Genomic DNA, 14,061 nt, shown 5'->3' on the forward strand with positions numbered 1-14,061 from the left:
TCCCTCAAACGCCTAGTATTAGTATAACTATTAGTATGAAACGCGGGTCTGGCACTGTAAATAGCGCACTACCTAACGATTTTCGCATGTTTTTCACGATAGTGTAGATTTGTGATAGTTTTTGTTACGTTTCTATTGATTTAATTGACGTTTCATTTAGTAATTCGTTAATAATATACATGAAAATATCAGCTATTTCATACAAAAATAAAAATGACAAATTGTTAGAAATTTCTTTTTTGCGATTTCAAAGGTTCCTTAATGAAAGACTAAAAGTTGTTCAGATTCACCGTCTGAAGAAACGATTTTCAGGTTTTGCGCACTTAACACTACACCCTATATAACAAAAGCTGGAGCCACCCCAATTATAAACACCAGGAATCGCCACTGGATCAAAGTACCTCATACTTAAATCGACAACAATACACATTATTACAATCACAACTTATAGTAATTATTAATATTATAAGTATTTTTGCGAAAATAAGGTTATTTGTGTGTTATCTCTTTATAATTACACAACGGAACCGACCGATTTTGAAAAAAGACAGGCTATTCTTTCGGTACTTACAAGGAACCTCTGGTATCCTTCAAATGAACCTAGTGAAAAAATTTGGCTTTATATAAGAAGATAGAAAAATTCATTAAAAAACATTGTTGAAAATTGATGTGCCACTTGGTTAGTGCCGGTCCCGAACCTTGAAAAATATTTTTTTTACCTTTTTAGGGTTTCGTTGTAAACAAGGAATCCTTATAAGTAGTTTTGCCATGTCTGTCTGTTCGCAGTTCTTTTCAGAGACTTAAAGGGGTTGAAAACTGTAATTTGGTATACTTAGGTATGTAAGTATATTGTAATAAAATAATACATTAAAAAAAATTTTTTTTGGCTGCCTCCTATGTTTGGGTAATTTTTTTCTCCATTAACCCATTGTGTGGGGTATCGTTAAATAGTTCTATTTAAAATATTACAAAGGTTGATAACATCATTTCTCGATTGAAGGATCTGTTTTCGAAAAACCGGCTCGACGCGCATTTGACCGGTTTTCAGTAACACACAGTGTTTAATTTACTAATGACTCTATTTATATCCAAGTTCTTACATTTATCAATCTAATCATATTATTAAAAGATATAAAATATAGCTATGCAGGGGACCTGATTTTCTGTACTTAAGGTAAAGTCTTTATTGCACATACAAAGAAATATAACAAATTACAAAACAGTTATTGGATTTAGAAGAATACCTATGTACAATGTTGGACTTATTCCAATTGGGATTTCTTCCATCAAAATAAAAAAGGAATATCCATAATCAAAGAGGCAGTGCAAATAAAAAACAAGGAGGAGGATGCGTTACAATATATCAATACTGTACACATTAGAATAAAAATGTTATTATGCTTCATTACATTTCAATGAATAAATGCATCTTTAAATCATCTAATATACATCTTTAAATCTTCTTTATAAATCTTTTTATGATCATTATCACAATCTGCTTAATCTGCTAGGATTTACTTTTTTACTCATTTTATATCTGGGGATACGCAATGATGATTTTAAAGATGTATCGCGGACTTATAAATCTTACTCTGGGTGATTTGAAAATTGTTAATTTCAATGATTTGCTTCGCCTACATATTTCTACTTCGCCGGCCCCGCGCCCCGCATCCATCGCATCTCGAGAAGGTAAAAACGTGCACGCAAAAGTTACACCATTTAAAAGAAACAATAACCTGTTAATTTACTTAATTCTTGACATGTTTGATAAATTCAGTGTCCACATTACCGAAACATTGTTGTGTGATTGAATCTGTACGCACCATTAATAAACTACTTAATAATTTGCCGGCCCTCAAATCCGCCGCCCTAGGCTTCAGCCTACTCAGCCTGCTGGTAAATCAGCCACTGGTTGAGGGTACAACTGGGAACACATATAACGATTTGGGAGAACCGTAGCTAACACAGCATAGAGATAGGTTAACCCTTTGACCGCCATAAGCAAAACCGACAAACGTGTCACCGACGCCACGGGTACTTTTTGCGAAAACGGCGGCACTTTGAGGATAGGGTTGGGTAAATAGTTATCGAAAAAATATTAAAAAAAAAACGAACCTTATTTATTCCTTGTTTAATTTTTCCCGTTACCACACATAAACATCAAACAATACATATTACTTGATTTTAACCAAAAATAATGCAATTCAAATATATAAACACATAAAAAAAACCTTTTAAATGATTTCAATGACATCGATTTTTCACATCACTAGGCGACTCCTTTAGTCGTCCGTGGCGTCAGTGGTGTATCTTTTCGGAGATAATTTATTAAATCGATAGTGTTGTCCACGAGCACGATAAAATTATGATAGCGGTAAATTTCCTATTAACACCGTAATATTCTTCTAGAAGTTTTGCAACTACTGAGCCACTTGCGCCTAAATTTCAAAATGTGTTAATTCCGTGTCTTTGCCGCAGTATACAATAAAATCCAAAATTATTCCCGACAACACATCACATAAAACGAAGAGCTTGATACCAAAACGATTTCTTTTTTTTTGAAGATACTGTTTAATAAGAAGTCGCCCTTTAAATGGTACAATACTTTCGTCAATGCAAATTTTTTCGTATGGTATAAAACTATTCTTAAATGTCTGACGAGCATGATTTACTGGGTAAATAATTTTTGACAATATAGTTTCTTCCTCAGTCCTAGGGCCTGGTTGGCAGAAATGCAACATGCCTAAAATTGTACAAAACCGGTTTCTCGACATAAGACTACCATATATGCCGGAATGCAAGTATGGGTTAGTAGACCAGTGTTCTTCAATCGTATTCCGGCTGTTTCTTGTCATTAGCATACACACAGCGAAAAATGTATACATTTCAGGAACTGTTACAGGATACCAATTTTTTAATCTTGAATGAAGTTTTATATCAATATGTCTAACAACATATTGCTGGTAACTATTAGTAAATTCAACAATTTTTTCTACATAAGCTTCATTGCAATAATGTAAAAAAATATCCAATTCTGATGAGACCGACGAAATCATTGACGGCGAAATACCGCTAAAAAAATCATCAAACGGCTCGTTTTTAATTTCGAAGGCTTCGGACGACCATTGAAAACTATATTCTCCAGCAGAAATGTTTTGACTTTCCTCAGTAGTCGGGTCCTAAAAAACACTTCTACATTAAGTAGGTATAATGAAAAAAGTAATAGTCATATATGTAGCTATTAATTTATAACCTCCTTATTCAATAAAATTATCAAACGTTTAATAAGCCTATTTTAACTAAAGTACGTTTTGTCACTTTCTTTCAACGTAAAATTTTTAAATGTGAGGTAAGGACAAAACATACTTTAGCTAAAGAAGGCTTATTAAACATTTGACAAGTTTTATGAATACGAGTGTAAGTAATTACTGAAACTTACCTCAAAATCTGATAGATCTGAATCTTCATCAGAAATAGCAATAAATTGTTCGACATTCTCCACTCCTTCCAGAATTGCAATAAGATCGTCATTTTCCATCGTAAAGTTAATTTTATCCACAGGAAATGCTACATACAATATGAATATAAACCAACAAATGATTCACGGGTATTTCGATATATTTTATTTATTTTTCTACCCACATCTTGCAAGCACTAGTCGATAAATTGCTTTCGCTTCTGACGTCACAAGCGGGCGCCTAAAGGTGTCCGTGGCGTATAGGGGACGTTAATTGTAAAATTATCTAGAAACGTCCGTAATTTTTATCGATAAAATGAAGGTATATAATTATAATATTGAGATTTTACGAAAAAGATGAATAATTTCGTTACTTAATAATTATTTATGATGCTAAATATTTAGAGGTTTAGGAAATTAATATATTATTATTTATTATTATATATAATAATATTAATTAATATAAAACACTCTTGTATACGAAACTTCAACAACATTAATATTTATTTATTACCGACGATTAACAATTATTACAGAGCTATATTGAGTGGTATTGATTGTTCTTCTTCCGTTTCTTCTCCTTCACTTTCACTTTGGATTGGTACAAATTCTATGACTTGGTCCAAATAAGGGTCCCCTCTCAACAATCTTATAAGATTTAAAATTTGCGGATATGCATTTGAACGTTTGTTTTCCGGCAAACGCTCTAATTCAAAAGCCACCAACCTTGCAAAGTCTTCATTCCTTTTATCGGACGGTCTTCTATCGTCGAAATTAACATCGGGCAAATGACGAGTAGAATAAGAAATATTTCCTTCTTTTGTAGTTTTTCTGTACACCATAGTGTCTGTAATAGTGTATTCTGTTTGTGTCTGCTTATTATTAGAATTTTCTGTTTCTCTATACTTTCTTTTACGACTTGAGAATCCGAATAATATCGACGGCGAAGATGGCCTCTCTTCTTCCATATTTAGGCAATGACAGTACTACGACTAGTTCAGATCTCATATAACTGAGAGCAATAGAAACATGCTTCAATGAATACCCACTACAATAACATAAGGAACATTAAATGTAGGTACTTGTAAAAAAACTACAATTTCCCATCACTACGCGACACTTAAAGGTGTCGTTGGCGCTACTTGATAGTGTATTTTCATTAAATTTTAGGTAATTGTAAATTAAGCTTTAAATGGGTGTTTTTATATTTTTTCTTCATTCCGCCTCGGTTAAACCAAAGTTTGACGAATAATCAAGCTACCTATCGATATTATTTCAATAAGATTAGTATTAAAGTAAAGTTTTTTTTTGTTTGAATGTGATACGAATCTCGGCTACTTAAGAAGTCGTCGGCGTCTCAAGACAGTTTCCGCTGGACGCCTAAAGGTGTCCACGGCGGTCAAAGGGTTAATAAAAAGTGGAGTATTCTTAACATCTTATTCGGTAGGTATTTAAAGTCATAGTTATTTGCTAATATTAATTTATTGTTATATGCTACAAGCGTATATATCTAGGGTACATATATCTATCTAGGTTTCATAGATGTAGGACTTTGTGCAAGTAGGTAGGCTTATATATTCTTCATGGGAAACATATTTATTTAAAAATAAGCATGTTACTCAGCACTTTAAAGAGAACTCAAAAATTATTTTGATTAGATAATATTAACAATATCTTTAAAGGTATTAGATTTGCACAAACTTAAATGCAAAATGACTTTGTTACCAGTCTAGATAAGATAACAAACAAGTGTTAAACTGGTGTTAAGTATCAAAAAATAAGTGAAACCCAATTGATCAAAAAATATATTTTTATAATTTAATGTATTCACCAATATAAAATTTGGTGAATTTGGTGCTGCTTTTTCATTGTTGACATATAAAGGAAGCAATCCTGTTATGATGATATCACTGTATACATATATATCCTTAATACATCAAGATTATCCTGCAACATTGGTGCTGTGCTTTAGGTACTTTCCTTTCCCAATCTTTTTTCCCACAACATAAAAATATTTTTTTCCAAATAATGTATTTTTGATAAAATACTTAGTCACAACATCCAAAAACATGGAAAGCAAAAAAATATATATAATTATGTAGACTTCAGTAAATTTATTATTTCAGTTCCAAAAACAACCTTGTGAAAAATTGCCAAATATTTATACTCAATTTTACAATTTATCACAATTAATATAATTGTACAGCAACAACAATTAATTATTATTTTGCAGTCAATATTATAATATTTAAAACAATTTTGTTGAATTAAAATGCAATCAGTAATTAAAGAGAGAAATAAAATAAAATCACCATAAGAACTTAGCTCTTAAATGAACAATAACAATCATAAAAAAAGATAATCAAATCGGTTTTGTTCCCATTCAGTCACACCCCGCTCTGTAACACTGTTACTCAATGGGAAAAATATTCCCGTTGTGTAACAGTGGTACACATTGCAACTATCGTTTACCAAATGAGTAACACTGTTACACAATGGCACTTTATATTCCCGATCAGTAACACTTGCGAAGGTTAAATAAAACAAGTGGAAGGATTAAAACTTTATTTATAATATATATGTGTACCAGAATAAGAGTGTAATATAATAGGAAAAAATATGTAGATAGAATATAAATAGATAATAAAACAAACTATTCATGTTTTTCTCGTCAGTTGTTCTAAATTAGTACCGAAATAAATATGATATTTTAAAACTTTTTATTGCTGTCTATGTTTCTTTGATTGTTTTCAAGGTTGTCATATTGTCAAAGTAGTTTTTATTATTACATAATTTAAAGTAGTTTTTTTATTTAAAGTTTTAGTTTTCTATCCTCTCTTATATTTTTTTAAACTTATTTCTTTGATTGATTGTGAAATAATTTTTTTTTAATTGTTGTCTATTTTTTGTTGATTGTTTTGAAGGTTTAATTTTAGTATATTCAAATAGGAAATGATAAGACTGATTATGATACCGTGAAAGTAGATTTTAAATCATTATTCTTACAATGTTGTTTATTTAATATACACAGACTTTGCTTTAAAGCAGTGAACAAATCTGATTTACTTAAAGCAAACTGAATAATTATTGAAACTGACGAACAAAACATATGAATAGTTTGTTTTATTGTCTATTTATATTCTATCTACATATTTCTTCCTATTACATTACACTCTCATTCTGTTAAACATTATTTACTTATTATAAATACATTTTGAATCCTTCCACTTGTTTTATTTAACCTTCGCAAGTGTTACTGATCGGGAATACAAAGTGCCATTGTGTAACAGTGTTACTCATTGGGAAAACGAGAGTTGCAATGTGTACTACTCACAACAGGAATTATTTCCCCATTGAGTAACAGTGTTACAGATCCGGCTGGGACTGAATGGGAACAAACCATCAAATCAATGTAAGTAGCAACAAAATTCAAACATTAACAATAGATGACAAAATCCACATAAGAATTTTTGCAGTTTAAAAGAAAAGCTTATAAAAATATGTAGTAAGTGCCTACTTTTATTTTACACATGGCGTACCAGTCATGAAGTAAAAACATATATTATAGTACTACAAACAATATAACTATGTTACCAATTTATCAGTACATACATATATAAACTAATTATTTACATTCATAACCAGACATATATTTCTGGATTTGCAATTTTAATAACATTATGAAATTCTTTTAGGTTACATGACAATGAGAATCTAGAATGCTTACCTAACTTATTTTACATAATTTTTATATTACCAAATCATAAAAGGGTGTCTAATTTAAATATCATACTTTGTTTCCTTGACATTATCGATAAAATATTGTGTATTACATGTACTTTATTTTGGTATAGGAGGATGAGGAGGACTGTTAGAGTTATCACATAAACTCACATAACATCCACGACCTAGCCGTGTTCTGCGTTGACCTTTCAGCAAATGTGCAGCTTGTTCAATACGCATCACCAATCTGTGCTGGTTCTCCAGTCTATCCAAACAATTTTTGCAAATTGTTTTAGGCAGAGGGTCTGATCGAGATACCTGGGAGTAAAGCAAGTTATGTCAAAACAAGCAGTGTTTGCATAATCTAATTTCAAACAAAATGATCGCGTATTACTTATAAGAAATCATTCAATAAGGTCAAAATTTAAATATGTGGCATAAAAAGCAGTTTTAACTTACATTTATTGAGAGATATCTATTGATTTTTTCTGATATACATAAACGTATCCCTTCTTCGCCATAAATATGAAGGACCACACGATGCATTTCGGAGCATAATCTACAAATAAATCCAGTAAGAACTCCTCTATCTAAACTTCCCATAGTTGTGATGATTATTTTATGATTATTAAATGCAGTTTTCCGTCGACCAATATTTTAATTCAATACAGCAGGGACACAAAACGACAAAATAAATCACAACGACACAACTTATTTTCTTTTTTTTTTTAACCCAAAAAGGCAAAGACTAGACTGACAGACAGATCTCAAATCTAAAGGGTTTAGCCGGCCCCCAAATGAGAATCGATATCGAAACTTTTGTTTTAATATCGACTTGATGTTCAAACGCGATTTATGTACTTTTCGCGACCGACTTCCGCTTTGACCTTGAGATAGAGAGCAAAATATCCGTATGCTTGACTATTACTGAATGTGATATATCTCAGAAGTTAATTAAGATAGAGAAGTGAAACTAACGCGAGGTGTTAGGTTACATTACAGAGTATATCACATATATTTTTTTATAATTTTTAGAATAAAAAATGTACATAAAAAAAATTTTTTTTTTCTGTCTTCTCTGTGACTTACAATCACAAAATTAATATATATTATGCTCCTTTGCGTGCTCTATTACCCATAAAAATTGCGTAAAAAAAAAGTTGGTGCAACACAACGAAAAAAAATTATATGTGATTCGCGCCTTGTGAGTGTATAAACAAACAAGTTCGAACTTGTTATCGCGCTGTTTACTGCATCGTTTGTTTAGCTAAAGTCGCAGTCATTTGTATTACACAAGAAGGCGGTTTGTTACTTAAATTCTGTCATAGGTATTTTGTATCAGCATTTTGAAATTATTATCTATCGAACCAAATCATTACTAAGTAATCATGACGAGAAAGTGTAAAAATTGTAACAAGTACTTGTGTAAGAAGAAGCTAAAGTGTTTAGTGACTGTGTTTCGTGAATCGTAATAGTTAATGATATTTCTTGTAAGAAGTGTCGACTTATCCCGTATGGTAACAAAAAAGCTTCTATGTACTTCCAAATGTGCAGCATTTAACGAGGTTTCTTTAAGCATAAAAGAACCTGGTGAAGAATTAGCGACTAGAGAAGTGCCGGAAGAAACTTACGTTTATTCTGAAGATTCTGATAACAGTAGTGACAGTGATTTTACATATGAATACCATCTGAGTGATGATTATATTGAAGTTCCATTCCAACGTGTTGCATCTACTCACAAGTATTGCATATATGACAAAAAAACAACTTATCTTAAAAATAATATGTTTGAAAACACGAATACAATTGTTTATTAAAAAACAGATTTTTATACCAAAAGGTGATCGTTGCTATTCGATGCACTTAAGTGGAAAATATTTTTATGAAGATGATTTATTACGTGACGATGATTAATATTTTATTTATAAAAGCACAATGCAAATGTTATGTTATTTAAACGAGTTGTATATAACCAAATATATTTCAATAAGTTATAAATAAAGTTCTGATATTTAAATAAAACTATTTCTTACATTTAAATAAAATTATCTCAAAGTCGATTAAATTTATTTGATGGACTATTCTACAATTTGAATCCTCGTATAATTTAATAACATAACATTAGCATTGTGCTTTTAAATAATTAATAAATATAATTTTTTGTACTAAATCCTAAACGCCTAGAACTATTTTGAAGTAAAGTTTTCGTTTAATATATTTTGCTATAATTAATCACAGGCACTTCTGTCATTTTCTTTTTGTTAATTATTTTCTGAAAAAACTGCTTTAAAAAACGATTATAACGATAAGATCTTGGGAGGCACTAACCAGGTACTAAGTGTCCGTGTGGTCACCTTGACGGTATACATTATATTTTTATAAGAAACGAAGGTGGTTCCTCCATTTTCACGTCAAGATGGAGGAACCACATATCAAAATCGATATTTTTGAATTCTTTGAGGTACAAAATTTTTTGATATAGGTACCAAAAGGTACAAACCAGGTACTAAGGGCTGGTTCGACAATATTTGTGTTTTGCGAGGTGGCTCCGTCATCTTGACGTTCATAAATTAAGTGTGTTATGTATTTTATTTAAATTCAATAGAGACTGTATTGAATTTTTGTTTTTATATAGGTATATATCGATAAAACGAAGTAGAATTTCTAGCTTTATCTATTTTAATTAAATAGATACGTTTATTTTATCCGCATTCAACTATTTAAGTTTTGATAAACTGCAATGAATAATATTAATGAGCAATACTTGCTTTTTTGAACCGATTAGGACGAAACAAAGGAATACATCTAAACTAATATTGTAAAGCTGAAGAGTTTGTTTGAACGCGCTAATCTCAGGAACTACTGGTTCGAATTTAAAAATTATTTTTGCGTTGAATAGACCATTTATCGAGGAAGGCTTTAAGCTATGTAACATCACGCTGCAACTATTAGGAGCGAAGAAATAATGGAAAATGTGAAAAAAACGGGGAAAATTAGTCAACCTAGAGGGCTTCAATAATGCCCAAAATAAACATTCCACGCGGACGAAGTTGCGGGCACAGCTAGTTACAAATATAAAGCCGTAGTACAGTACAAATCTCTTTTATACATATACCGAGGGTTGTAGTTCTTTTTTATTTATCCTTTAGTTTTAGTTTTGTTGGTAAAATATTTAATGTACTATAAACTCGATTTTTCTGTCATTTATACATATGTATTGATAGTATTGAAGTGCAGTTTCATGTGGCAGAAGCATGGCAGCAGAATAATTTCATGGAATCCTTGTATATGATATGCAACAATGTGATAAGGTAATTTTATCATTCAATGATAATGCTTAGATTATTTTGTCATATAGAGAGGATAAAAGAAAGTAGGGTGACTAATTATACAAAGAGTGTGATTGAGAACTTAGGCTTAGAAGGTCAGTTTAGTTAGGCCTACCACCTAAACAAACGGACCATGGTAAAATCTTTGCTTTTATATTTTATGCTTTCTTTTTAAAATATTTAAATATTTAAAACACATCTTTGGGATAAATACCTATTGTTAAAGAAAAACAACTGCATATTAAATAGCCATTACAGAATATTTAATTCTTCAAGCAAAGATTTACATTTATCTCTTAATATCTTGACTGCTTCAACAAAAATGATGTTGGGTGGCATGGCTCCTACAGACTCCACATTAACTGAAAGAAAAAAAATATTAATGTAAATATCTGTCAGAATATCAGTCTGTAATATTTTTTTTATTAAAAAAACAAATTTCATAAAATAGGTACTAGCTGATCTGCGGCCCCAGCCTTGTGCAACAATAAATCCCACTTAATTTCAGGAAATAGTCTCTTATTGTTAGTGTGTTTGTGTTTTGTAGAATTTAATTCATTTTTCTGGACTGCTGTGACTTCATTCCTATAACCCCCTAAAATTGTAGAGTACTATTCCCTATTACTTAATGAAAAATTTTTACACATTAACATAACCAAATTTTGTAACATCAAATACTCACAAATAAAGTGATCCCTGATCCGGCTCAAAGTGACTGCATCTTTTATCTCATTATACCTGTAAACATTTCTGCTACACATGTCATAGCGAGCATCCTTCACGTAAGCCCGTCCGTCGGAATGAATGTCAATTACCCCAGGAGAAAAGCAAGACTGGAGCAAAGTTGCCTCACTTCCAGTAACCTCACGGGTTAAGGTGATTTCTGGTAATAGGCGATAAGATGCGGTGGCTGAAAATTTAATTAATACAAAGTTTAAAAACAGAAAAAAAATAAGACCATGTTTATTTTGTTAACATTCATGACAAGAGCCCAAAGATATTATGTGCATTAGTTCTTTAGGCGAACTTAACACCAAATAACAAACTTTTTATACTTGTGGGTATAAAAAGTAAGCAAACTAGGCTTTTCATTCTAATGGGTCTAAATTCTTGCTTAATTTCATCAAAATCAGTTCCATCATTTTTGAGTTTCAAATAAAAATTACTAGATGAAATTACACTTTCATAAATATGGATACAGAATATTATATTGGACAGGTTAAATATTAACTTTAAACACACCCACTGGTGAGAATTTTGCATGATCTTTTCCGATGCCCTTTACTGCAAGCAACTGGAGATCTAACTCATGTCCAGGCCTCATCTTTGAAATAAGAATATCTCCATGAACAGGCCCTACATCTGCTTCCTTGTGTACTGAAGCTTGGTTTCCCATTGGTTGCCATTTGATCTGCGATGAGTATACTGAAATCAAATGATTTATGATAAATACATTTTTCTTCTCCAACATTACACTAATGTATTACTATACTTGCAACCCTGGGTTTACATAGAGTAGCATTATATGTATATATACATACATATATATACACCTACCTTGATAGATATAACCTCAGAAAACTCTTGTCCAACATTCCAAACAGGAACAAAATATGTCCACAATTTTAAGAGATTAGCGCATACACAAAGACAGAGAAAATAAGAGGACTTCATATGTATGTATTTTTAGTGATATGGGAGAAAAACAGCAATAACCATAAATTGACAAGGGTTAACTTAACCTATAGATGCTGAGTACCTAAGAATACATACCACTATGATTCTCATACAAGTCTTCTGATCTGTATGAATCTTTAGGCTGTGATTTATTATTGGAGCATCTGACTTTTAACGTGAATTCTAATGTATCAAATTCTGTTCCTTCTGTGGCATCTGAAAATATTTAAATCAGATATACAAAAATTACATTCTGTGAAGGATAGAAAGGAAGTTTTTACCTCAAGATTTCTATATATTAACCTAGTAATTTACCTTCAGGACGATATTCAAAAAATTTTGGATCAGCTTTCAGGGGAATTAATCCAAGCCTGTGTGCTAAAACTTCATCCTGAATAATAGACGTATTATTTTTAATCATAACTTTTTCTATAGCCATACTGGGAACTTCACTCAGCATCAATCTACGAAAAGCATTTGCAAAAGCAGGTTGGATGCCAATCAAATCAAATTCCATTTCAAAGTTGTCTAATCGTACAATTTCTATACGAAACTTCTTAGCAAACTTTTTGAAATTCCACTTTTCATCTGCCATTCCATAGTCATCTGGTGCATTCTGCAACATAAAATACATCCATATAATCACATCTATATCCATTGCGTGGTAGACAGGGCCAACGATCTTGAAAAGATTGATAGGCCACTTTCAGCTATTTGGCTTTAAGATAGAATTGAGATACTAGTGACAGGTTGCTATCCCATCGCCTAAAAGAAAAATCCCAAGTTTTAAGCCTATCTCTTAATCGCCTTTTACAACATCCATGGGAAAGAGATGGAGTAGGCCTATTCTTTTTTCAATTGGTGCCGGGCACCACACGACACAAAATAAAATAGGTTATGTTAATGTTACATTTTATTGCTAGCCAAAATAAAGGCATGGATTATTTTATCACGTGAAGTATTTTATATTCTTTTCATTATAAATCATTACGTTGTAGATAATAGTTCATAATTAATTTACTGAAAACGTGTACCGAAAACAAGTTACCTACCTTTACTCTGAATTCTTCCAATAATACTCTAGGTTTTTCTTCCAATTTAGGCATGGTGAGAGAATCGAGAGAGTTTATAGGAATTATCTCTGAAAGTAAGTTCTTAGAAGATTATCATTTACACTAAATCACCACGCGAATTAAAAATAGTATTTAAAGACAAGGCATTGTATTGTTTGTGGTATTGTATACGTATAGCGCTAGTGTCGCATCTTTCACTAGTTATGTGTAAGATATCTGCAGAACTATCCTATGGGATTCCTAAGCATGTACTTTTCCCGCATACCTAAATAAATAAATCAGGTTACCAACATGGCGGACTAGAGATCTTCCGCCAGGCAAGGTGTTATGCCTGGAGGACAAATGGATATGGTTTGTTTCTGGCCGGATATTTTCTATTCCAATCAATATATAGCCATTCCTTTCGACAAGATTCGTTCCTTAGTAAACAAAAACGAGAAAAAAATACTTTAACATATTAGGCCCTAATTTATCGATAAGATGCTATGTTCGACACTAGCACCCGCATTAATATTTTCGATGTGAATGAAATATTGAGAATATAACAAGTTTCTAAAGCTACAACTAAGAAGATTAAAAGTACTAGGATTTAAAACACATTTGTATAAATACACTTTATGACAGACAATAATTTAACGAAATATTAACCACTTACCGGTGAAAGGTTGGGTTCGGCCTATTTTTGCTTTGGCATAGACCACAAAATGCGATAAAACACTTCATCTTATAGTTTATTTTTGATTAATGAAATGAATGTATGAAAAATTCACCTCTGCACTGTCCCCCCAGCTACAGTACAGCA

General features: G+C 31.5%; 1 protein-coding gene across 1 annotated transcript; it reads right to left on the reverse strand.

Moving 5' to 3' along the window:
• Nucleotides 1-10,748: 10,748 nt before the first annotated feature.
• Nucleotides 10,749-13,439, reverse strand: LOC106129271 (DNA-directed RNA polymerases I and III subunit RPAC1). Its single transcript, XM_013327785.2, has 6 exons — nucleotides 13,239-13,439; nucleotides 12,502-12,802; nucleotides 12,283-12,402; nucleotides 11,752-11,934; nucleotides 11,192-11,419; nucleotides 10,749-10,871 (listed from the first exon to the last, which is right to left on the reverse strand). Exons 1-6 carry the CDS (start codon nucleotides 13,290-13,292, stop codon nucleotides 10,762-10,764), a joined length of 996 nt encoding a protein of 331 aa, XP_013183239.1. The 5' UTR covers nucleotides 13,293-13,439; the 3' UTR covers nucleotides 10,749-10,761.
• Nucleotides 13,440-14,061: the final 622 nt, after the last annotated feature.

This window comes from Amyelois transitella, chromosome 18 (assembly GCF_032362555.1).
Source record: "Amyelois transitella isolate CPQ chromosome 18, ilAmyTran1.1, whole genome shotgun sequence".
Classification (NCBI taxonomy): domain Eukaryota; kingdom Metazoa; phylum Arthropoda; class Insecta; order Lepidoptera; family Pyralidae; genus Amyelois; species Amyelois transitella.

Bases quoted from the DNA above. Each gene is read 5' to 3' on its own strand.
- LOC106129271 (XM_013327785.2), bottom strand. From the start codon at position 13,292: ATGCCTAAATTGGAAGAAAAACCTAGAGTATTATTGGAAGAATTCAGA. The intron at 11,935-12,282 runs GTATGTATTCTT...ATTTGATTTCAG, and splicing joins CTTGTATGAGAATCATAGTG to TATACTCATCGCAGATCAAA. The intron at 10,872-11,191 runs GTGAGTATTTGA...TTTTTCTTTCAG, and splicing joins GATCAGGGATCACTTTATTT to TTAATGTGGAGTCTGTAGGA.